The 26,064-nt window shown below is 28.4% G+C and overlaps 2 protein-coding genes across 4 annotated transcripts; both read left to right on the top strand.

The window, feature by feature from the left end:
- LOC135127800 (mitochondrial carrier homolog 2-like) lies at nucleotides 1–1,929 on the top strand. The gene is made up of 6 exons (XM_064054425.1): nucleotides 1–471; nucleotides 520–604; nucleotides 653–815; nucleotides 865–996; nucleotides 1,046–1,232; nucleotides 1,558–1,929. Exons 1-6 carry the CDS (start codon nucleotides 361–363, stop codon nucleotides 1,804–1,806), a joined length of 927 nt encoding a protein of 308 aa, XP_063910495.1. The 5' UTR covers nucleotides 1–360; the 3' UTR covers nucleotides 1,807–1,929.
- Nucleotides 1,930–2,013: 84 nt separating this feature from the next.
- Nucleotides 2,014–26,064, top strand: LOC135127799 (serine/threonine-protein phosphatase 6 regulatory subunit 3). Of its 3 annotated transcripts, none has more exons than XM_064054424.1 (16): nucleotides 2,014–2,255; nucleotides 2,405–2,469; nucleotides 2,530–2,609; nucleotides 2,665–2,938; nucleotides 10,018–10,188; nucleotides 10,243–10,421; nucleotides 10,475–10,588; nucleotides 10,748–10,931; nucleotides 17,245–17,523; nucleotides 17,580–17,644; nucleotides 17,695–17,887; nucleotides 17,946–18,017; nucleotides 24,151–24,251; nucleotides 24,333–24,544; nucleotides 24,595–24,997; nucleotides 25,046–26,064. In XM_064054424.1, exons 2-16 carry the CDS (start codon nucleotides 2,413–2,415, stop codon nucleotides 25,119–25,121), a joined length of 2,460 nt encoding a protein of 819 aa, XP_063910494.1. In that variant the 5' UTR covers nucleotides 2,014–2,255; nucleotides 2,405–2,412; the 3' UTR covers nucleotides 25,122–26,064. The 3 variants fall into 3 exon arrangements, with proteins under 3 accessions (XP_063910494.1, XP_063910492.1, XP_063910493.1); XM_064054422.1 differs by having other exon boundaries at nucleotides 2,015–2,255; nucleotides 24,300–24,544; XM_064054423.1 differs by having other exon boundaries at nucleotides 2,015–2,255; nucleotides 10,051–10,188; nucleotides 24,300–24,544.

Consider the following 26,064-nt stretch of genomic DNA (forward strand, 5'->3'; position numbering starts at 1 on the left):
TAGTCAAAATTTCATTCAGATAACCTTAAATAGAGATAAGTTCCCGGCGCTGGAAATTAAACCCAATCTACTGTAATCTACACCTAAAGTGTAAACGTAACGTGAAAGTGCATTTTTTATTTGAAAACACATTCTCTCGTGTTACCGATTTTTCTGCGTGAATTTTCCGACAAAGTTCATCAAACCAAACCGAAAATTCTCTCCTTTGAAAATTTTCGAAATTAAGCAACTAAAAGAGGCATCAAAGTTGGCGCTTTGACACTTTGGCCAGTCCGAATTTTGACACAAATCAAATTTTGCCCTAAGACTAAACAACCAAAATATAACTAGCAAAATTAGTAAACCAAGCGTAGGAACAGTATGAACAAAGTAGTCAAAGATAACGAGAATAATAAATGGTCTGGGTATGGACTCCGTATTTTTCTAAACACCTTATCACATCCGTTTGAATATGCCAAAGTTCTCATACAGGTTAGACATGTACCACTATAATTCTGAGTTAATGTCTACTATTTTTAGATTGGATATGAACCCATACCGCCTCGACCAGCGAAAACTCTCCTCGGTAAACCAGCCCTCAAACTGCCCAACATTTTTCAATACGGTAACTAGCGGCTTTATTTTGTACATAATCATTCGCGAGTTTCCGCAGTTAAGCACATTAAGACCGTGGATGGACTATCCGGCTGCTACAGGGGTCTAGGCCCCAAAGTCTGCGGAAACCTCATAAGTGTGGTTGCTACCCAGAAAATGATCGATTATCTTGACTTGAATCGAGCTGATGAAGAAGAAGACACAGACGTCGAAGAAAATAGGTTTTTTTCATATCATTGTGCGACTTTTGTATTGTAACGTTCGTTGCAGAAAGCGGAAGTTTCTCAAGTGTCTGAAAGGAGACATCATAACGCACACAACGGCAATCGTGATCAGTCAACCCTTCCACGTGATTACAATCCGCATCATGAGTCAGTTCGTAGGAAAAGAAACTAAATATGTGTATGTGGGTTACAATTGAAGCTTATTTTTGTCTACATGTCAATTGTAGAGGCGTGTTTGGCTCGATTGCGGAAATTTACAAACAAAACGGTATTTTGGGATTCTTCAGTGGACTAATTCCAATGTTAATAGGAGATATTTTGTCTGTGTTGTTGGCAAGCTGTTTGACTTATGGCATCAATAAGTACCTAATTGAGGAAAAGGAGTTGCAGAATTATACTTCTGCAGCAATTTGTGTAAGTATTATCAGCTTAAGCATGACTAGGGTTTTTTTTTTAAATTAAAATTGGACGATTTTTTCGCATTTTGTGTAAGTATTATAGGCTTTTCACGCTGATAAGACCCACTGTTTTATCAAGATAACATTCAACTGTTTGTTGTTTGTTTTTGATTATGTAAACTAATTGTGTTTTGGTAGCCCATTCATGGTGAATTAAATTCACGATAGTGACAATACTGGGGATTTTTTGTTTGTTGACAGGGTTGCCACTAAGGCCACTTGATGTTATGAATTTACTAAAACAATTCTAGTATTTATTCTTCAAGAATCACATTTCGCAGATGCTGTCGTCGTCAATAATGTACCCCTTCCAAGTCGTCTCTAACTGCATGGCCGTGACAAATTCGGGCCTGATGGCAGGGTCGCCCCCGTACATGGCTCACTACAATAACTGGTTGGACTGTTGGTATGACCTTTCGAGTCGAAACCAGCTGAAGAGAGGCTCCAGTCTTCTAGTCCGTTACTACAAAGGACCCGTGTTTACTCTCCCGCCAGGCAATCAAGGAAACGTGCTGATAGGCAAGGAGTAATCTTTCAAAATTTCACGTTACATTTTAGTAGTTTGCATTTTTCATTTACAAAAATCACGAAATGTATGTAAATATTTTAGACTATTGTGTTACTTTCCAATAAAATTCTTGTTCTGATTTGAAGTGTCGTTTGATTACGCGTGGGAAGCGTGAAAGCGACCCCACTCGATTTCAAATTTCGCGCGGAATGTCATTTCCCACTCGATCAACAAGTGCATTCTGGGATTATGTATGGTGGTCATTTTTGTCATTGTATAAAAGTATTTTCGAGTTCACGTAAATTGCGTTTTACCTGCAACTTCCTCTACTTAAATACTATGAAATTTGTGATATGCTGTTTATTATCAAAACCCGTGTCTGTGTAAATTGTGCATTTATAAAAGAATTTGATAACAAAGGTCATTTCAGATGAACCTAACCCAACGTCTTCTCTAAAAGTTTTGAAAAAGGTACAAAAATCCGACGCTCTTGCAACGCAACCACCCACTAAAACCCCCACAACCTCAACTGCACTTAATTTTTCCCAAAAATGTCGTAACGAACCCTGTCAATTTTGACATGTTACCACATATTTATTCTGTTTATCATTTACTTTCAGAATTTACCATGTTTTGGTTATATAACAAAAACGCGTCGTACCTTGATGCCCTGCTTTGCAAAGAGGTAAAAGTCGCCGGAATGCCCACACTTACGCCCTAATGCTTTGTATAAACAATGTTTCAGGACGTTACCCTTTGTGAAATTATGGACACTGAGGACATCATCAACCAGTGTAAAGTGCAAAGCAGGGCCTTAATAGACTTGTAAGACACGCCGCAACTCACACTAGTCGGTTTTAAGACAAAAATCACGTTTTAGCTTAGTGAAACCAGAAATGATGGAAGAACTTGTAAGTCTCGTAACGAGGGAGCCCTCGATTGAACTAGAGGAAAGAATCAGGTTTAAATACCCAAACATAGCGTGCGAATTGCTTACTTGCGATGTTCCTGCTATTAATGAGAGGTTGGCTAGTGATGAAGTACTTCTCGATAAGTTGTATAGTTTTTTGGAATGTGAACCTCCATTAAATCCACTGTTGGCTTCCTACTTTAGTAGAATTATGGGTGCACTTATTGCAAAAAAGACTGAGCAGGTAGGTAGATGAAATGAATGAGTTAAGTGGACTTATGAATGAGGGTGTTCGTAATATTAGTGTCAGGATGTTCATTTTTGCAAGTAATACTTAATGTTTAAGACAGTGAGTCAGTTTTTATTTATTCATATTTTATTGAATTACTTAATTGCTTTAAACACTTCAATTAAAATTTTATTGCAGTCAATTTACGTTTATCTCTCCAGTTGTAAATTTTTTTATATGGGGTGATGATTTTGTTTTGGACAAGTTCCAGTGGAAACAATTTAAATACTTTATTAGCCCATCCAACGTGGCCTAAAATCAATAGAGTAACTGTACCATGTCATTAAATGGGTATTCTTCTAATTAATAAAAGTAACAAACAAAAATGTGCATAGAAATTTCCCATAGGAACTTCGCCATTTGCATAAAAACAATCAAATTAAATATAATTAATTTAAAAAATCGAGAATTCAAATTCCGATTACCAAATATTAGAAAATTAAGTGTGTTTTTGAGCTAAAAAAAACACGACTGGCTAATAATAGCTGGTAATTGAAGAAGCGTACTCCCCCCAGGAAGCTAAACCTAGAATATGTACAATTGGAAGCGATCATGTTTCATACATATTTAAAGTATTGATTGCTTCATAATTAGTCATTTAATCCAATAAGACCAATGTGCTGAACTGTTGCCGTTATTTCATTTTCAATTTGATGATCAAAGATCCCGAAAATGTCAATCTTAAGTCAGGTTTGCACTAATAACTTTCACGGGCGGTTTTTCAAAATCTGTTGATGCTGACGGCGTTTTCAATGTCACGGATTCCTTTTTTGGTTGACGGAGATTATTTGGGACGAATAAAAAAAATGGGTTTTTCCGTTATTCTCACAATGGAACAACTTTTTGTTGAATGTGAAAATTGCTTGTGTACCAGTTTTTAATTTATCATGGTGGTTAATTGTATTGATTTAGTTGTAAGAGAATGTAGTCGGTTTCAGTAAAACAGCGAATCTTACTTTGGTTTATTTATTTGTTTTGTGTCGTGCTATCGCGTAATACTTTGTTCATTCTCTATATAAAAATTTTAATGAGTACGTTTACCTAAGACGTCGTTGTTTTGTATATTGGTTGTTCGCGTCATCGTGTCTTTTCTGAAAAATAACAGATAATGAACGTTATTATTGTAAATGTTGACGAGGTTCACGTAACCTTTTTTTAACGAGAAATCTCCAATACCAGTTTTGCTTGGAGCTGCTTTATTTATGGTTACGTAGGAGGCTTAATTGTTCCTAATACTGTGATGAGAACTAGCCGTCGCCATTATTTTTTTGCACACTGTATAAACGTACGTTTTTTTTACAATATTTATTGTTGGAAGAACTAAATTTTATTTACTTATTTTCCCCGAAAATGTTATGACGTCGTCGTAAAACATGTTAAATAAACTAAATAAATATTTATTAAAAAGTGCGTTACGCATAATGCGTCAGAATTATTTATTCTAGCAATAATTATCTCAGGTATGGTTGATTTAATCCTCGTAAAATCCGGGAAAAACAATGAATGTAAATGTAACGTTGTATGTGGAATTTCTTGAAAATTTTAGCAAGATATTGAAATTGATATGAATTTACAGAGGAAAAATTTTAAAAATCGATAAAAATTTTCGTTTACCGATGTTTTGTTTTTTCAATTTTTCGATTTTGAAATTTTGAATTTTTCGAAAATCTTGCTCCGGGACCATAAACGAGCACGTCGAGATCGTTGTCCGAGGCTTTTTGTTTTTTAGTCAAATTTTCAAAAGCTTAATTTTTCAATACCTAAAAATTTGCGACCTGTTTTCACCACTTTCGAAACTGAAGATTTTTGTAGATTGTGACCTCCAGATGTAATTTTCGGCTTTGTTTCTTCGAAAATTTCCATATTTTTTAGAGATTCTTAGCTTTTCGGTTTTACGATTTTTGTTTTCAATTTTTCGTTTTTTGAATTTTGCAATTTTTCGATTTTTCCATTTCTTGATTTTTAATTTTCAATTTTTCGTTTTTTGAATTTTTCCATTTCTTGATTTTTAACTTTTTATTTTTTCCGATTTATTAATGTTACACTTTTTAGTTTTATTATTTCTCGTTTTTTCTATTTCTGGACATGGTTTTCGTCCAATTTTTCGATTTTTCAGTTTTCTCGATTGTTAATTTTTCAGTTTTTGGATTTTTCAAAATTTTGATTTTCAATTGTTTGATTTTCAATTTTATAATGTTGCAATATCTTGATTTTTCTATTTTTTATTTTTCATTTTTTTTTCAGGTTTAACGGTACAACAATTTTTTCGTTTTATGCTGTCTTAGTTTTTGAATTTTTCGTGTTTTTTTTTCTAGTTATTTTTATTTTTCGTGTTTATAATTTTTAGATTTTTCAATTACATATTGATTTATCAATTAATTGATTTTTTAAGGACTCTATTTTTTCGATTCTCGGAATTTTTACAGATTTTTAGATTTTCGATTACCAATTTTTTGATTTTAATTTTCAATTTTTGGATTTTACCATTTTTCGACTTTTTAATTCTTCGATTTTTCAGTCATTCCATTTTTGACTTTTTTATTTTTTCTATTATACAATTTTTTGAGTTTTCAATCTTTCAGTGTTTCGATTTTGCATTTTTTTTTTAATTTTTTAACTTTCAATTTTCAAGTTTTCAATTTTTTAAATTTCCAGTTTTGGATTTACATTTTTTTCTTGTTCTTTTCAAAATTCCAGTTTTAATAAATTTATTATTTATTAAAACTGGAATTTTGAAAATTCAGAAAATTGTAGCATTGAACCTCAAAAAAAAAAAAAATTGAGATGGAAAAAACGAAGCAATTTTGCAATTTTTCGGTTGAGAAGTTCTCTTAAAAATGAAATGTCGAAAAATTATAAAACGGAAAAATTGATTGGATTTTACCATTTTTTCGACTTTTTAATTTATAGTTTAATTTTGCGTTTTTTCAGTTTTTCTGTTTTTCAATTTTTACAATAATTTTCGATTTTTAAATTACTAGATATTTTTTTTCATGTTTCCAATTTTTCGATTTTTCATTTGATGATTTTCAATTGTCTGATTTTTCAATTTCTCTATTTCTTCAATTTTTAGAATTCTTAATTTGTAGATTTTTACATTTCAGTTTTTCGATTTTTAAACGTCTAGGTATTTTTGGTATGATGTTTCCAATTTTGGTTTTTTCAATTGATAATTTTCATTTAACTGATTTTTCAATTTCTTTATTTTTTCAATTCTTACAATTCTCAATTTTTCAATTTCTTGTTTTTAATTTTCAATTTTTGGATTTTACCATTTTTCGACTTTTCAAATTTTCGATTTTTCAGTCATTCCATTTTTGGCTTCAATTTTTTAACTTTCCAGTTTTGGAACTTTTGGGTTTAAAATTTTTTCTTGTTCTAGATTTTTAATTTTTCAGTTTTTAATTTTGCAACAAAAGAACAAATTTATTGAAACTTTTCGGTTTAGAATTTTCCAAGTTCTCAATTTTTCATTTTTTAATTGTTCAACGTAGGGACAAATTTGTTCAAACTGAAATTTTGAAAATCGAAAAATTGGAAAATTGAAAAAACGAAAAATTATAAAACGGAAAAATAGAAAATCAAAAATTGAAAAACAACGAAAAACCGAAAGAATTTTGCAAATTTTCGGTTTAAAATTTTTCTAGTTCTTGATTTTTAATTTTTTAGTGGACAAATTTATTCAAACTGACATTAAAATCTAAAAATTTAAAAATCGGAAAATTATAAGTTGAAACATCGAAAAATTGTAAAATTGGAACATAAAAAAATTCAAAAATTTAGATATTTTTATTTGTCGTGTTTCCAAACTTTTTTATTTTTCAATCGATGATTTTTCAATTTCTCTATTTTTTCAATTCAGTTTTTTGAATAATTCTCAATTTTTCGACTTTTTAATTTCTGCACATGTATTTTAATTTTTCGATTTTTCAATCATTCCATTTTTGGCTTTTTTATTTTTTCGATTTTGCATGTTTTTTATTTTTTCGATTTTGCATGTTTTTTTATTTTTCAACTTTCAATTTTGCAAGTTTTCAATTTTTTAATTTTTCGGTTTAAAATTTTTTCTTGTTCTCGATTTTTAAGTTTTCATTTTCTCGATTTTTCATTTTTTAATTTTTTAACAAAAGGACAAATTTATTGAAACTGAATCTTGAAAATTGGGAAAATTGTGGCATTGAGTCCTGGAAAAATCGAAAAATTGAAAATTGAGATGGAAAAAACGAAACAATTTTGCAATTTTTCGGTTTAGAATTTTCCAAGTTCTCGATTTTTCATTTTTTAATTTTTCAATAAGAGGACAAATTTATTCAAAATGACATTAAATTCGAAAAATCGGAAAATTGTAATGTTGAAACATCGAAAAATTGTAAAATGGAACATAAAAAAATTCAAAAATTTAAAAACTGAGAAATCGAAGGATTGAAAAAATACAGAAATTAAAAAATCGGATAACTGGAAAATTGTAACCTTAATTGCGATTTTTTTCCGGTTTTTATGTTATTAAATTTATAGAAATTTTTATTTTTCCTACTTCCAATTTTTTATTTTTAAATGGATGATTTTTAAATTTCTCTATTTTTTTCATTTCAGTTTTTTGAATAATTCTCAATTTTTCGATTTTTAAATTTCTAGATTTCTTTTCATGTCTTCAGTTTTTCGATTTTCATTTAATGTTTTTGAATTATCTGATTTTTCAATTTCTCTATATTTTCGATTTTTAGAATTTCCAAAGAGTTTTGGATTTTTGATTCTCAATTTTTCGATTTTTCATTTTTTCATTTTAATTTTCAATTTTTGGATTGTACCATTTTTCGACTTTTTAGTTTCTAGGCGTATATTATAATTTTTCGATTTTGCATTTTTTTTGTTTTTCAACTTTCAATTTTTTAACTTTCTAGTTTTGTAATTTTTCAATTTAAATTTTTTAAATTTTTCATCAAAAGAACAAATTGAAAATTGTAGCATTGAAACTTGGAAAAATCGAAAAATTCGAAAATCGACAAAGTGAAAAATTATAAACGAGATAAAAAATCGAAACAATTTTGCAATTTTTCGAGTTCTCAATTTTTCATTTTTTAATTGTTTAAAAGAAGGACAAATTTTTGAAACTAAAATTTTGCAATACCGAAAAATTGAAGAATAAAAAAATTATAAAACGGGAAAATTGAAACAATCGAAAAATTGAAATTTTTGATTTAAAATTTTTCAAGTTCTTTATGTTTAATTTTCGTTTTTCTTCATTTTTCATTTTTTAATTTTTCAACAGGAGGACAAATTTATTCAAACTGACATTAAAATCGAAAAATTGGAAAATTGTAACGTTGTAAGATCGAAAAATTGTAAAATTTGAAAACTGAAAAATCGGATAATTGGAAAATTGTAAATTTAATTTTTCAATTTTTTGATTATCTGCGATTTTTAATTTTTCCCCGGGTTTTTATCTTACAATTTTCCGATTTTTAAATTTATAGATGTTTTTATTTTTCGTTTCAATTTTTTTTATTTTTCAATTGATGACTTTCAATTTCTCCATTTTTAAAATTTTTAGAATTCTCAATTTTTCGATTTTTAGATTTTGGATTCTCAGTTTTTCGATTTTAAATTTTCTAGATATTTTTGGTATCACATTTTTAATTTGCAATTTTTCAATTTTTGATTTTCAATTTTTCAATTTTTGATTATTAATTTTTGATTATTTATTTTTTAATTTCTAGATATGTATGTGTTTTAATTTTTAGATTTTTCAGTCTCTCGATTTTTAATTTTCGGGTTTTTTCATTTTTCTATGTTTCTATTTTACAGTTTTTCGATTTTACAATTTCTTTTCCAAATATTTGTATTTTTTGTTTTTCCAATTTTTCGTTTTTTCAATTTCTGTATTTTTTTAATTTTTCGATTTTAAATTTCTCAGTTTTCCACACGGTATATTTTTCAAATGAAATCTATCTCCAGAATTTTTGTAAATTTTTAAACAACTTTTCCAAAGGCTTAATTTTTCCTATTATGAAATTTTCACCCCCTTTCGAAAAATACCTAACGAGACTTTCTCTAGATTTCGACCTCTGGAAGTTATTTTAGGCTTCATTTCTTCAAAAATTCCTATCACTTCGTGAAATTTGAAAAATTTGGACTTTGAAACCCAATATTTCGAAAAATCTCTCTCTGTTTACTCTTCTTTTGGTACTTGGAACATTTTTTTAGGTTCTCGACATTGCTGGAAATTGTCTTTCAATCGAAATAAAACGCAGTCTTAAAAAATAAATAAAAAAAAATCCACCTGGAGTTTATAAGCGTAATATACTGCGTTTAAGTTAAATTTGCTATTCCAATTTGATAGTAACCTTGTTAACAATAACAGTAAATAAAAACATTTCTTTTATCAACCATATAAAACCGTTTTTCATGTTATTGTCAGAACCTACTTTACTTAAACTGCTAATAACCATAATCAACCATTTTCTGTGATTGTCGAACCGTGTTTTAAAACAATTACAAGTCTAAATTTAAGTAAAGTATTTACATTACTCATAACCACTTACAATTACCAAATTGTGTGTGAAATGAATCATCCTGACACTGCAAAATAGGGATAAATGAAACTGTATTCCATTTAATAGGAACTTGGGAAATGCTCCTTACTAAATTATTATCTTATTATTGTGAGAAAGCTGTTTCAAAAAAGGGGAAAAATGAATCGAGTTTATATAAAATTAGATCTGTATTTTTATAGCATTCATTTCAATATCTTAAATCAAAATGGCAACAAATTTGAAACCGTAGATAAAATTTTGAAACAGACTTCACACTTTTAAAATTGTACCTTTACATTTTTCCCTTTTTTTTTGACAACAAAAATAATTTCCCAAGTTTCCAATTGTGCTGATCGAACGATCCGCGCGTGAATGAAGTCTGACTATATGTATTTATTTAGTTATTTAGTGTATGATATATAACATATTTTTTCCCCTTTTTTCCGCGCCTTTCCCATCACGTCTTCGCTCCTTCGGTGACATCCTTCTTCCATCTACCAGAACTGGTTGTCCTATCAGTTCACTTGCTTACAGGTTCTAGATTTTTTAAAAGCTAAGGACACCTTTATATCATTACTGCTCAAACATTTAGGCACTTCCGCTATCATGGATCTCATGCTCAAACTCATGACACAGGTTGAAAGCCTCGAAATGAGACAAAACATTCTCAACGTGAGTAGCTTCTCACACGATAACCAGAGAAAACCAAAACAAGAAACGTTTCAGTGGCTCGACAGTCAAAGAATCATGCAATCGTTGGTCGGTTTGTTGAATCCGAAAGTTGACAAGGAAAGGCACTATAACGTTGCTCAATTGTTGTGTGATTTTATTAGGGTAGCTCGAGACACTCAAAAGAATTCGACGGAACGAGTTGATCCAGATCCGCTACTTAATACTTTAGAATCGTAAGTTCGACGTTGTAAGGATTAGTTCGGTTTGATCGATGCTTGGATTGCAGGTCTGAAACAGTATCGTTATTGTTAGATAATATATTTGAAGGTGAGAAGACAGAAAGTGCTATCGTTGGCGGCATTCAAGTACTTTTAGCGCTTTTAGATATTAATCAATTGAGGTAATTCTGCTCGATGTTGCTGGATTTTCGTTCGAATGCGACAGCTGCGAACAAGAAAAAAAATTGGGTTTCGACACGTATTTATTTTTTTTTTAGTAGCACTTGTTCCAGCTGTCGACATTCCTGTGTAATGCTTAATTAAGCGAATTTAAATTTCAGCCAAACCACTGATAAGATTTTCAGCATTCCCAAACTAAATAACTCCCAAACTACCTACAATTCCGACATAGGCGAAGAAACTATTATTAATGTTGAACAGAGGGAACGTGTGATACAGTCAACAACGGAGACGATCTTAGGACATTTAAAAGACTTTCACGACCTATTACTTAACCCGCCCAAGGTAATGTTCACAATGTACAGTCGAACTTCCATTTGGCGATAAACGTATAGCGGAAAATTGTTCTTTTTTCATTTTTCTAATTTTTTACGCGTAATTTTCTTTTTCGTATGTACCTACAGTTTGAAAAGTGTGTATCTGACGAAATGCATTTGCAAAAATTTTGCACGCTTCAGCGTAATAATAATAAAACTGATGATATCTTTATTGCATATTAGGAGAAAATAAATACAATAAAAAGCGATAAAAATTAAGCTTACTAATTCTGTTTATTGGCATATATTAATTTCCGCACCCGTGCCGACGAATCACAACAAAGCGGATCGGCGCTAAATTCAAACTTGCTCAAATTCAAATATTATTTTATTGCTCTCATCTGTGTGATCCAAGCATTTGTTTTTAATTCGCATCGATTTTTGGAATTTTTGAAGGTTTTCGATTTTTTACGATTTCTCAGTTTTTTATTGTGGAATTTTTCCATTTTTTAATTTTTTGTTATTTCGATTTTTCAGTTTCTCGATTTTTAATTGGACAGTTTTTTCAGGTTTCAATATTACAATTTTGATTTGACAATTTCTGTTTTTTTGGATTTTTCTATTTGAAGATATTTTAATTTTGCAATTTTTCAATTGTTGATTTTTTCAACATTTCGGTATTTCAATTTTTTTTATTGTTCAATATTTCGTTTTTTTTCAATTTTTCAGTTTTTGATTCTTTAATTTTACAGTTTTTCGATGTTTATGTTGACATTTTCAGATTTTTCAGTTTCAATTTTTTGTATTTTTTAATTTTTGATTTTACAATTTATCAATTTTTCTATTTCTAGAAATTTTTTCCTTTTCAGGATCCGTTTTTCAGGTTTCAGTGTTATAATTTGATTTTACAGTTTCTTGTTTTTTCAGTTATTCAAATTTTCAATTGTGTCAATTATCCAATTTTTCAATTTTTCCAGTTTTGGAGTACAATTTTTAAATTTTTCGGTGTTTCAAGTTTCGTTTTTTCTGTTTTTTGATTTTCAATTTTGCAATTGCTTCATTCGATTTTTTAATTTTTTAGTTTTTTCATTTTCAAGTGTACAATTTTTCCATTTTCCAATTATTCGATTTCTCAATTTTTAAATTGTTCGGTTTTACAAAGTTTCTTTTTTTAATTTTTCAGTTTTACAATTTTTCAATGTTTCAATGTTACAAATTTGTCCTTTTGGTGAAAAATTAAAAACGAAAAATTGAGAAAATGAAAAATTAAAAATAAAATACCTGCAAGTAATTCCAGATTGTTTCGTTTTTTCGATTTTGTAATTTTTCGATTCAAGATTTTTTAATTTTTCCGTGTTTCGTTATTACAACAATTTTTCGGTTTCTCGATTTAGATTTTCATTTTGAAATTATTGGATTTTTAGTAGAGATGTACCGACTGTAGGTATGGCCGACTAACCGACTAGCCGATTGTTCGGCCAGTAAAAACTGACTAGTCGGCCGACTGTTCGGCTTTGCTAAAACCGGTTTATAAATGCAACAAACAGTGTGTTTTTTTTCTATTTCTCTGGCTACCTTAAAGGTTTGTTCTATTTTAATAAAAGGAATAACTAAAGTTCCTTTGTTTTCCAAAAAATGTGTTAAATTTGTTTGGATAATTTTAACATTTAATTTTTTTTAGTAACTCAGTACAAAAATAAAGAATAACACAATTTAGGGCCGTTTATACAATATTTTAACTGAGTTTAAGTTGATCGCGCATTTAACAAGGCCATTAGCGACGTCTGATTGGCGTAGAGTCGGTCACATGATATTTTAACGTGGGGTTAAAAATTAAATCGCAATTAAATATTTAATTGAGGTTCTGTAAACCGGGTTTAATTGTTTTATATACTATTTTAATTTTAATAAAAAAAGCCGACCGATCGGCTGTTTAGCCGACTAGTCGCCGACTGCAGCCGACGATGAAAAACGGCCGAATAGTCGGCTTATCCGACCGGTCGGCCACTAGTCGGTACATCCCTAATTTTTAGTTAAAATTTCTGTATTTTTCATTTTTAAATTTTTGGGTACTTTAATTTTTCGATCTTTCAAATTCTGAATTTTACAATTTCCCGTTTTTTCAATTTTTTGATGTTTCAATGACTCAATTTTTAATTGATTACTTTTTCAGGTTCAATGTTACAAATTTTTGATTTTTTCAATTTTTTCATATTTGAAATTTGGTCCTTTCAAATTTTGGATTTTAATTTTTCGTTTCTTCGATTCTTCAATTTTACAGTTTTTCGACTTTTATTTGGGCATTTTTGGATTTTTCAGTTTAAATTTTTTGTATTTTTCGATTTGTTAGGGATTTTTCAACTTTTGAATTTTACAATTTGTTGATTTTTCTATTCCTAAAAATTTTTGTTTGCCGTATTTTTCCATTATTTAATTTATCAGTTTCTCGTTTTTTCAGATTTTCAAATTTTCACTTGTTTTTCGGTGTTTTAAATTTCGTTTTTTGTTTTTTTGATTTTCAATTTCAATTTTTTAATTTTTTAGTTTTTTCATATTCAAGGTTACAATTTTTCCATTTTCCAATTGTCGACCTTTCGATTTGGAATTTCTTTATTTTTTCCAATTCTTCGATTTTTTAATTTTTAAATTATTTGGTTTTACAATGTTTCTTTTTTAATTTTTCGATTTTCAAGTTTTCAGTTTTACCACTTTTCAATGTGACAATTTTCCGATTTTTCAATTTTTTAACATTTTAGTAAAAAAAAAATGTTCTTTTGTTGAAAAATTAAAAACGAAAAATTAAGAAAATAAAAAATAAAGTACTTCCAAGTAATTTCAGATTGTTTCATTTTTTCGATTTTTTTTATTTTTCAATTGGAGATTTTCAAATTTTTCGTTTTTTGAATTGTTAATTTTTCATTTATCCGATTTTTTAATTTCAAAATTTCGACTTTCATTTTGAAATCGTTGGATTTCTAGTTAAAATTTCTGTAGTTTGATTTTTAAATTTTTGGATATTTTAATTTTTCGATTTTTCAAATTCTGAATTTTACAATTTTTTTCAATTTCTTGATGTTTCAATTCCTCGATTTTTAATTCATCACTTTTTCTGGTTTCAATGCTACAAATTTTCGATTTTTGGATGTTTCAAATTTGATTCTTTCAAACTTTGGATTTAAATTTTTCTTTTCGATTCTTTATTCTACAGTTTTTCGATTTTTATTTTAGCATTTTTGGATTTTCCAGTTTAAATTTTTTGTATTTTTCGATTTTTTAGGGAGTTTTCAACTTTTGAATTTTACAATTTGTCAATTTTTCTATTTCTAGAAATTTTTGTTTGTCGTATTTTTCCATTTCTGGATTTTTAATTTATCAGTTTTTCAGGTTTCAGAATTACAATTTTACAGTTTCTTGCTTTTTCAGATTTTCAAATTTTCAGTTTTGTCAGTTATCCAAATTTTCAATTTCTCAAGTTTTGGCGTGTACAATTTTTAATTTTTTCGGTGTTCCAAGTTTCGTTTTTCCTGTTTTTTGATTTTCAGTTTCAATTTTTTAATTTTTTAGTTTTTTCATATCCAATGTTACAATTTTTCCATTTTCCAATTGTCGACCTTTCGATTTGGATTTTCTTTATTTTGTCCAATTTTTCGATTTTTCAATTTTTAAATTATTCGGTTTTACAATGTTTCAATGTTACAATTTACGTATTTTTCATTTCTAAATTTTTGGATATTTTATAATTTTTCGTTCTTCAATTTTTTGATGTTCCATTTACTTGAATTTTAGTTCATCACTTTTTCAGATTTCAGTATTACAAATTGTCGATTTTTTTCAGTTTTTCGATGTTTCAAATTAGGTCCATTCAAGTTTTGGATTTCAATTTTTCAGTTTTCGATTCGTTAATTCTACAGTTTTTCAATTTTTATTTTAGCATTTTCGGATTTTTCTGTTTTTTTTTGTATTTTTCGATTTTTCAGAGATTTTTCAACTTCTGAATTTTACAATTGTCGATTTTTCAATTTGTAGAAATTGATTTTTTCCAGTTTTTTAAATTTACAATTTTGCAGTTGTTCGATTTTTACAATTCTTTGCTTTTCAATTTTTCGATTTTTCAGTTTCTCTATTTTTTCTTCTTAATTTTTACAATTTTCGGTTTTTCAGTGTTTGGTTCTAGATTTTCGACTTTACAATTTTCCGAATTTCAATTTTTATCTTTTAAAATGTCGGTTTATTAAATTTGTCTTTTTCTTCAAAATTAAAAAATTAAAAATCGAAAGAAACAAAAAATTGAACATGGAGAATATGAAAAATTTTGTATAGAAAAATTGCAGAATTCTTTCATTTTATCGATTTTTCAAAATTTTAGTTTGAATAACCTTGTCATTTTGTTGAAAAAATAAAAAATTGAGAAAAAGAAAAGAAAATTAAAAATCAAAAACTTGGAAGTTTCTAAATCGGAAAATTGCAACATTGTTTCGTTTTTTGATTTTTTGATCTTCGACATTTTTAAATTTTTCGTTTTTTCATTTGTAAATTTTAATAATTTCTCAGTTATCCGACTTTTCAATTTTTAAATGTGTTGATTTTTCCGTGTTTCGTTTTTACAACAAATTTTCGATTTCTCGATTTCGATTTTCATTTTGAAAATGTTGGATTTTTAGTTAAAATTTTTGTATTCTACATTTTTAAATTTTTGGATATTTTAATTTTTCGATCTTTCAAATTCGGAATTATACAATTTTTCGTTCTTTCAATTTTTTGATGTTTCAATTGTTCGATTTTGAACTGATCACTTTTTCAGGTTTCAATGTTACAAATTTTCGATTTTTTTCAATTTTTCGATGTTTCAAATTTGGTTCGTTCAAATTTACAATAAATTTTCGACTTTACAATTTTCCGATTTTTCAAATTTTCGATCTTTTAAAATGTCGGTGGATTAAATTTGTCTTTTTCTTCAAAATTAAAAAATGAACAATCGAAAAAATCAAGAACTTGAAAAAGTGAACTCGAAATATTACAAAATTGTTTCGTTTTTTCGATTTTTAAATTTCGAGATTTTATAATTTTTCGTTCTTTCGACGTTTTGTTTTTACAATTTCTTTATTTTCTGATTAACACTTTGAAATTTTTGGATTTTTTAAAATTTTTTCAAGTTTGAATGTTACAATTTTTCTATCTTACAATTTTCGATTTTTTAATTATCCAATTTTTTCAATTTCTTAATTTTTAAAATTTTCAATTTTTCGATTTATTGAAATCTCAATTTGAATGAATTTGTCCTTTTGTTGGACAATTAAAAAATGAAAAATCGAAACAATGAAAACATCGAAAAATTGCAGAATTCCTTCATTTTGTCGATTTTTCAATTTCTTGATTTTTTAATTGTTTAATTTTTTAATGTTCCGGTTTTACAATTTTACGATTTTTCAAGATTTTAGTTTGAATAACTTTGTCAAATTAAAAATAAAGAACTTGAAAATTTTTAAATCGAAAAATTGCAAAATTGTTTGGATTTTCGCTTTTTTGTTCTTTCAGTTTCGAGATTTTTAACGTTTTTCGTTTTTCGAATTTTTCAATTATCCGATTTTGCAGTTTTAATTTTTTTTTATTTTTCCATGTTTTTACAATTTTTCGATTTTTCGGTTTCTCGATTTTCATTTTGAAATTTTTCGTTATTTCAGTGTTACAATTTTCCGATTCAAAATTTCAGTTTGAATAAATTTGTACTTTTGTTGAAAAATAAAAAAAATTACGAAAAAACCAAATTGAAAAATTAAAAAACTAAAAGTTGAAAACTCAAAAAATTGTAAAATCGAAGAACTAAAAAAGCAAAAAATCGTAAATTCGGAAACTGGAGAATCTCTAAAATTAAAAAAATCGATGCCAATTAAAAAAAATGCTCAGATCACACAATAATAAATATAAAAAGAAATCGTATGGTTTTCCCTAGATCCATGATCTTGGATATGAACACTTGAATAAACACGATGAATAATATTTGAACTTGGCAATCAGTTTGAATGTGTTTTGTTGTGATTGGTCGGCACGGGTGCGGAAATTAATATATGCTTTAAAACCTGAATTCCCAAAATTTTGCGTTCTAACCCGACGAAACAAAATTGTATGATAAATAAACCTATAAAGAAATTATGTAATGAACTAAAATTATTAATTTTAACTTAACGTAAATTATTCTTTGAAAATAAATTGAGGCTACATAGAGGTAAGATTCTATATAACGGAGATTGTACAAATCTTGCTTCATTTGATACACTTTCGTAAAATGGAAGTTCGCTCCACAAAAGTTCCACTGTAAATTTTCAAATCCGGTCCGATTTCAGAAAACACCGATTAGCACAACGGTCGGAACTCTGCAAACACCTGTAGGCAATACGCGTCTCCAAGTGACGAAATTATTCGCCGCAGCAGTAGCGTCCAACAATGGAAGATTGCTGCAGGAAGTCGTCTCTTTGGGGACTTGCACCGTTCTCTTAGATTTATTTTTCAAATATCCGTGGAACAATTTCCTGCACACTCAAGTGGAAAATTGCCTTATTTCCGCTTTGAAAACACACACATCCGACGAATCTGATGAAAATTCGAATGCCTTAAGTAGACACGTGAGTACCCTTTAGGCGCGTTTTCGGATGTGGATCTGACTGCGTTTTCCTTGCAGTTATTAGTAAATTGTAACGTAATTGAACGAATTTTGAAGGCTTGGAAGGACAACGACGAACAACAGTGGGTTTTGTGGTTGTTGAGGTGGATTTGAGTTATTTTTTTAATTTTAGGAAAGAGTCTAATGGGGTGCGACAGGGTTACATGGGCCACTTAATAAGCATAATTAATAAAATAGTTGAATTGTGTTCAGATACTTCTCTAGGGAAATACCTTCTTGATAATCTACCTGAAGTTGCTAAATCTTTAGACGAATTTAAGGAGAGCACTCTGAAAGAAACCAACGCTATTCAAGACACACTATTGGTGGGTAGTTTTAACAAAAACGATAAATTTTTATTTTATTTGTTTTTATTTTATACAGGGTGGTGCATATCCTAATTCTTCCAATGAAGAAAACGACGACTACAGTGATATAACGTTCCCTCAAGATCAGGTAATTTTTTTATTTTACGATATGATATTACACTGTGTCACACCCAAGCCTAACAATCGATTCGCGGCTCGGTGTGATTTATCTGCTTTCAAATCGTCGAAAAAATTTATTTTGAAACAAATCCGCTTAAACTGATTTCAATTAAATGAAGCTTTATTGTATTACTCGAGGATTTCGGGTTTTATTGCTTCGACGAATTCAATTAATGGAAGTGGGCTGGTGTTTATTGGAAAAAATTCGGTTATGGTCAGTTACCGAGGGTAAACAAGCGTGAAAATAACCAAAGTAATACTTAGTGTTGTTGATAATGTCTTGAAAATTAGTCTGGTAGTGCCGGTCTAAAATAATAATTTCAAACATTAATTCTTCGTATGATGTAATTAACTTTTTTTACAATTATTACACAATAGATTAATTTTGAAATCCCAACTGTATGTTCGTGAGTACAAATAAATTAACTGTTTTGTTTCATCGTCGATTGTATCCTTGGACCGGGTGCTTCCTCTTTTATCGATTTTTCGTGATTAGAATCTTTTTTTAACAAGAAAACTCCATATCGTGGTTGAAATATCGCTACTTTGTAAATAAAATTTCCTCTGAATACGCTCCATGACCATGCACAGACTAAAAATATCGAATCGATTGCAACGTTGTCGTGTTCCAATGTTCGATTGACAAGTTTTTGTTCAGAATTTGATTTTGTGATGAGAAAAGGGGTTAGAACTTACGAAACGTTACAGGAATTTGCTAATAAAATTTAGATGGTATTATGTGGTTTCGATCAGGCCATTTTAATTTTTGGCATAGTAAAGGCGTTATTTTTAAAGTGTCGCTGTACTGAAAAAGCTGCCAAAAACAATATTTGGAAATTTCGACGAAGCGTAAAATTAGTTTTTGATTTAGTTGGAAATAGTGGAAAAGATGGTCAATGTTTTAATTGATTGAAATCAGTTTCGGTATATAATTTAATATTTTTGGTTATACAACGATCTCTTCTTCGTTTAAATGCTGTCAGTTTTATTGTTATTATTATTTTGAAAATAAATTTATTTTGTCATTTTTTTTCGGTTATTTGACGACCGCATATGTATAATCTACAAAAAGTCGTCTGTAAGCCTGTCCTTTTTTTTCACGTGAATAGAGGTGTTCTTACAATTTTTTGAATAATTTTTGGAAACATTTTCGTATCTTTCTAGTTTCTGAATAAATAATATAGCAATGGTGACTTCAGATTGTCTATAAATTGGTATTTTTTTCTGCTTTGAATATTTTTTTTCTTAAATTTCTCGATTTTTTCGGGTTATTTGAGGCGTTGTTGAAAAAATGTCCGAAGATTCGTTTTTTTCTTTTGAACTTATTCCATTTTAATGTTCCTACGAATTTTTTTCGGTTTTTGTACGTTATTCAAAGAGGTATAGTAAAAGTAGCTCAGATTCGGTTTCTGCAAAAAATTTTGTGAAAAGTAGTTGTTTTTTCTGTTTAAATAGAGCCGGTTTTAATTTTTTTTTTAGAAATTTTGAAAACTTCCCTTATTTTGATTTCAAATTGGTAATCACCAAAAAGTCTCTGCATGCTAAATCGAGTTTTTGTACACTAGACCCCATTTTAATTTTAATTTTGAAAGTTTTCCATCGTTCAATTTTTCGATTCTCCAACTTTTGTATTTTTAATTTTCGTTTTGCAATTTTTCAGGTTTGTTTAACGATTTTTGTTTTTTCGATATTTTAACTTTTGAATTTTTCAGTTTTGTGAATTAAAAATTTTTATTTGTATTATTATTGTATTTTATTTCGTATTTTTTTTTAGATTTTATAATTTTTATTATTTTTAATTTTTCGTTTCTTGAATTTTTGTAGTTTTTAATTTTAATTTTTTTTATGTTTTCGAACTTGCAGACATTTAAGTTTATTTTTTGGAAATTTTAAAGTTTTTTTATTTGTGAGTGCCGATTTTTAGATGCTTTGGTTTCTCATATTTTGAGTTTCTCTATGTTTAATTTTGGATTTTTCATTTTTTCGTTTCTTAAATTTTTTTGGTTTTCAATTTTAATTTTTCAATTTTTGGTTTCTCTAATGTTTTGAGTTTTTGTACATTTGAATACAACCCGTTTGAAGTGTGGAGGGCGGATTTTAAAAATTTGAAGTGTTTCGATTTTTGGGTTTTTCAATTTGCCTACTTTTGAATTTTTCAAATTTTGTATCTTTATTCCATAATTTTATCAATTTTTTTAATGTTTCCATTTTTTAATTTCTTGGTTTGTAATTTTTTAGATTTGAATGATTCTGTTTTTGAGCTTTGAATTTTTAAATTTTTCAGTTTTTATTTCGTAATTTTTTTAGGTTTTATAATTTTTCGAATTTTCAATGTTTCGTTTCTTCAGTTTTTCAATGTTTTAATTTTTTGTTTCTTCAATTTCCCAAGCTTTTGTGCATATGAATGAAGTCTTTTTTTGAAAATTTTGAAGGTTTTGGATCTTGATTTTCCAGTTTTTTGATTTTCCAACTTTTAGATATTTTATTTTTTCGTTTTTTCAGATTATTCGATTTTTAATTTAAAATTTTTCCATTTTCCGACTTTCGAATTTCTCAATTTTTTGATTTTCCAAGCAATATACAAAAGCTGGAATGAAGGCAGTTTTTTTTTTTTCAAAATTTTGAAGTTTTGAAGGTTTTTGTAAATCGATTTTCCAATTTTTTGATTTTCCAACTCTTTAATTGTTCATTTTTTCAACTTTTTATATCACTTTTCGAATTTTCAATTTTTAGCTCGTTTATTTTTTCGTTTTTTCCATTGTTCGATTTTTTTGATGTCTCCATTTTTTAATTTTTCGGTTTGTAATTTTTCAGATTTAAATCATTCTGTTTTCCAGTTGTGATTTTTTCAAGTCTTCAGTTTTTATTTTCTAAATTTTTTAGATTTTACAATTTTTCAAATTTTCAATATTTCGTTTCTACAATTTTCCAAGCTTTTGTACATATGAATGAAGTAATTTTTTTTTCAAAAAAGTTTTGGAGGTTTTTGGATCTCGATTTTTCAATTTTTTGATTTTCCAAATAGTTTTTCAGTTTTTAATTTTTCCAGTTCATTATTTTTCGAATTTCCAATTTTAGAAATTTTATTTTTTCGATTTTTAGTTTCTCTGTTTTAATTTAAAATTGTTCCATTTTCCGACTATTGAATTTTTCAATTTTTAGATTTTTGAATTTCTGTGTTTTTAATTTTTCGTTTTCAATTTTCCACGCTTTTGAATTATTGAAGTTTTTTGGATCTCGATTTTCCAATTTTTTGATTTTCCAATTTTTAGAAATTTTATTTTTTCGTTTTTTCAATTTTTAGATTTTTAGTTTCTCTGTTTTAATTTAAAATTGTTCCATTGTCCGACTTTTTCAGTTTTACGATTTTTGAATTTCTGTTTTTAATTTTTCCAACTCTTTAATTTTTCGTTTTTTAAGTTGTTCGATTTTTTGAGTGTCTCCATTTTTAAATTTTTTGTTTTTTTAAGTTTTCAGATTTAAATTATTATGTTTTCCGTCTTTGAATTTTTCAATTTTTCAGTTTTTATTTCCTAAATTTTTTAGATTTTATAATTTTTCGAATTTTCAATGTTTCGTTTTTTCAATTTTTCATTGTTTTATAAATTTTTCGTTTCTTCAATTTCTCAAGCTTTTGTGCATATGAATGAAGTCATTTTTTTCTTTTTAGAAAAAAGTCGAAGTTTTAAAGATTTTTGGATCTCGTTTTTTTTTGCCATTTTTTGATTTTCCAATATTGTAATTTTTCAGTTGTTCATTTCTTCATTTGTCGAATTTTCAATTTTAGTTCGTTTATTTTTTCATTTTTTCAATTGTCCGAATTTTTTAATCTCTCAATGTTTTAATTTTTTGATTTGTATTTTTTCAGATCTAAATCATTCTGTTTTCCAGCTTTGTGTTTTGTCAGTTTTTATTGCCTAAATTAGGAATTTAAAATTTTTGGAATTTCCAATTTTTAGATATTGTATTTTTTCGTCTTTTCAGTTATTCGATTTTATTTTCTCTGTTTTAATTTAAAATTTTTCTATTTTCCGACTTTTGAATTTTTCAATTACTAGATTTTTGAATTTCTGTGTTTTTAATTGTTCGTTTCTTCAATTTTCAAAGTTTGTGTACATTTGAATGAAGTAAGTTTTTTTTTTTGTAAAAATTTTGAAGTTTTTCAGTTTTTCAATTTTTTATTTCATTTTTTCGAATTTTCAATTTTTAGCTCGTTTATTTTTTCGTTTTTTCAATTGTCTGATTTTTTTAGGGCCAGTTTATAGAAACGCGAATTAAATATTTAATCCCCGATTAATTTAACACTGGATTAAAATGTGGAATGGGAGCTCCTGATTGGTTAGAAGATGCACGTCGCCTAGCAACGGACCTCAATTAAAAGTTAATCCCGAATTAACTAATTTCGGTTTCTATAAACCAGGTCTTATTAATGACTATCATGTTTTTAATTTTTTGATTTGTAATTTTTCAGTTTTTATTTCCTAAATTTTTTAGATTTTACAATTTTTCGAATTTTCAATGTTTTAATTTTTCGTATCTTCAATTTTCCAAGCTTTTGTACATATGAATGAAGTCATTTTTTTTTGAAAAATTTTTGAAGTTTTGAAGGTTTTTGGTTTTCGATTTTCCAATTTTTTTGATTTTCCAACTTTGTAATTTTTCATTTGTTCATTTTTGGAATTCACAATTTTTAGATATTTTATTTTGTCGTTCAATTAATATACGATTTTTGGTTTTTCAGCTTTAATTTAAAATTGTTCTGTTTTCCGCCTTTTGAATTTTTCTATTTTTCGTTTCTTCAATTTCCCAAGCTTTTGTGCATATGAATGAACTCTCTTTTTGGAAAAGTTTAAAGTTTCAAACGTTTTTGGATCTCGGTTTTGCAATTTTTTGATTTTCCAGTTTCTTAATTTTTCAGTTTTTCGATTTTCATTTCTTTGTTTTTCGAATTTACAATTTTTAGAAATTTTATTTTTTCGTTGTTTCAATTAGATTTTTAGTTCCTTTGTTTTAATTTAAAATTTTTCGATTTTCAGCCCTTTGAATTTTTTAGTTTTTCGTTTTCAATTTTCCAAGCTTTTGTACATTTGAATGAAGTCAGTTTTTTATGGTTTTTGGATCTCGATTTTCTAATTTTTTGATTTCTAACTCTTTAATTTTTCATTTTTTCAATTTTTGACTCTTTTATTTTTTTCAATTTTTTAATTTTTTGGCAGTTTTGAATTTTTCAATTTTTCAGTTTTTATTTCGTAAATTTTTTAGATTTTATAATTTTCCGAATTTTCAATGTTTCGTTTCTTCAATTTACCAAGCTTTTGTACATATGAAGTCTTTTTTTGGGGTAAATTTTGAAGTTTTGGAGGGTTTTGGAGCTCGATTTTTCAATTTTTTGATTTTCCGACTTTTTAATTTTTTCATTTTTCGAATTTCCAATTTTTCGATTTTCCGCCTTTTGATTTTTTCAATTTTTCGATTTTTGAATTTCTGTGTTCTTAATTTTTCGTTTCTTCAATTTTCCACGCTTCTGTACATTTGAATGAAGTCATTTTTTTTTTGGAAAACTTAAATTGTTCAGTTTTTCATTTTTTCATTTCTTTATTTTTCGATTTTCCAACTTCTGAATTTTTCAATTTTTCCGATTTTTGAATTTCTGTGTTTTTAATTTTACGTTTCTTAAATTTTTGAAGCTTTTATACATTTGAACAACAGTACCAAAAATTTATTTACACCTTTAACATTTGTTCAAAATAATAATAATAATAATAATAATAATGAACTCGCAGTTTAAGCAATTTTACCAAATTAAAGAACATCGTTGAAAAAATAAGTGATATCGCATCCCAAGGCGTATTTTTTATTAAATTTTTTGCTAACTTTTTGGGATAAACGTCATCATGTTTTAGGAGGAGTTGTACAAAATCAAATTTAGTTAATATTCTGTAATCACTACATCAGCGTTTGTGTGTGACCATAATTTCAAAGAAGTTATGTAGATTCATGGATAAAGTTAAATTATATTTATAAGTTTTTGTAACATAAAAAAATGAGTCGTTTAGACCGAAATTTTTTGGTTGTAGTGTCATTTACGTATTTTTTTCTAGATGTATTCCAGTTATCAAGTACAACATCTAACCTCCCACTGCATCGATGGCTATAGCGGTTTCAACGACGACGCCTTCAATGACGGAGACGACACTTTACAGTAGGTTTCTTTTTTACCCCCACTATCCCTCTATTTTTGATTATCCAGGACGATCGACCATCGGACTGATATGATTTTCAGCCTCACCGACGGTGACGTGGCGCAACAGCGCGAACTATTCAAGCAAGTTTGCGCCCAAAACATAAACACTTTGGACGACGCCGACGATCAAATCTTCGAAGACCGAGACCACACTTTTCAGACTGTTATAGAGAAAGAAGATCAAAATGAGACGGTCTACAGCAGCGACAGCGACGACGACTCGCCGTCGGGGGTCCCCATGGAAGTAGACCGTGAGTTGCACGCTCACGCTTAACGGGCGTCTCATACTTGTGTGTTGTAGCGTGGATGTCCCCAAAGGCGCCAGAACGGGGCGTTCCGCCAATAGGAACCGTCGATCCGTGGGGTCCCGCGAGCAACAGCCAATCAAACCCGAACTCGAACGTGGGCGACTGGGCGGACTTTGCCGATTTCACTTCGGTGAAGTTCGACGCGAATTTCGACTCCGCGTTCGACAAGACTCCCGCCAAACCTGATATTTCTTGCACGGTAGAGAACGATTTGAAAGTTGAAAGTATTGAGAATGACCCGAAGGAGGAAGCGAAAGCGAGTTCCAAAGATAGTAAAGTCAGTATTGAAAAAGTTGCTCAAGTGCCGAATAAAGATGCCGAGAAGGATGCTGGAGATTTGTGCGAGAGTAAAGACAACAGCCAAAACGTCACACAGCCTGTTACTGAACCGTCCATGTGAGTGGGGTTTGAGGTTAGAATGAGGGTTGTAATTGTGGTTTTTAGCACACCGAGTTTAGTTGAAGGAGACAGCTGTTCGTTGAAATCGCCGGAGACATCACAGGAGAAGAAAGACGTGTGAACAATCCCCTCCCCTACATATCAAACGGGAACTTAAAATGTTAGAATGAATGCCATACAAAATGATTATAGTGTTTTGTAATCAATACATTTTAATCATTACAGTAAAAAAACTATATTTCATAATTTTTTAACATGTTTATTCATCTAGCAATATACTGAACGAAATAGAATTTGTTGTAAAATATGGTTAATTTATTGCTATGATTTTTATCTTTTGTTTTGTAGAATGTTAACCTTTGTAAAGAGATGCGTTAAAAATCTTGTTTGCGAACGGACTTGATTCAGGGTTTTATAGTATTAAAATTGTGTGTTTTATATTTTAAATTGCTTATCGCTTAGTATTAATGTGAGTCGTCGATCTCTTTGCAAAGTGTGCAATATCGAAAAAAGTTGAAATAGATTTTGTGCATTTTTACACTAACCTCATTTTAGCAGCAATTTTATTTTGCACAAAGTCTGTTCAGTATTGTGATATAAACAAATCCGATGCAACTTAGAATATTAGTTACTTTATTGTGCCTGTTAATGCAATCAGAACTTAAACCAAATGTAAAAGTGTATTCATCGAAACATGCATATATGTAAATATATATCGTCCCTTCTAAGATGAACTCGTCGTGATATTTGGCTTTGAAGGGACTCTACTTGAATTTTAGTTTGGACAGTTTATAAATGTACAGTTCAAAGTACAAATAGTTTTCATATGTGACCAATATTTTAGGTTTTAAACTCGATTTCGTTTCCACTTTGTTTTGCAACTAAAACTTCTGTGATTATAGATCGTGGCTAAGTTATTACATAGCACACTTCTTCTATTTTTTATTTAGCGATTTTACCCTCATGAACAGTGCCTAGGCATAATGTATATTTTTTAACATCCTTGTACTGTTATTTAAATTTTGTTTCCATTGTCTTGGTTCTAATAAAATTTATTGATCTTC

The sequence above is a fragment of the Zophobas morio genome, unplaced genomic scaffold (genome assembly GCF_036711695.1).
Source record: "Zophobas morio isolate AGI-343-1 ecotype UQ-CSIRO unplaced genomic scaffold, CSIRO_AGI_Zmor_V1 ptg000012l, whole genome shotgun sequence".
NCBI lineage: Eukaryota > Metazoa > Arthropoda > Insecta > Coleoptera > Tenebrionidae > Zophobas > Zophobas morio.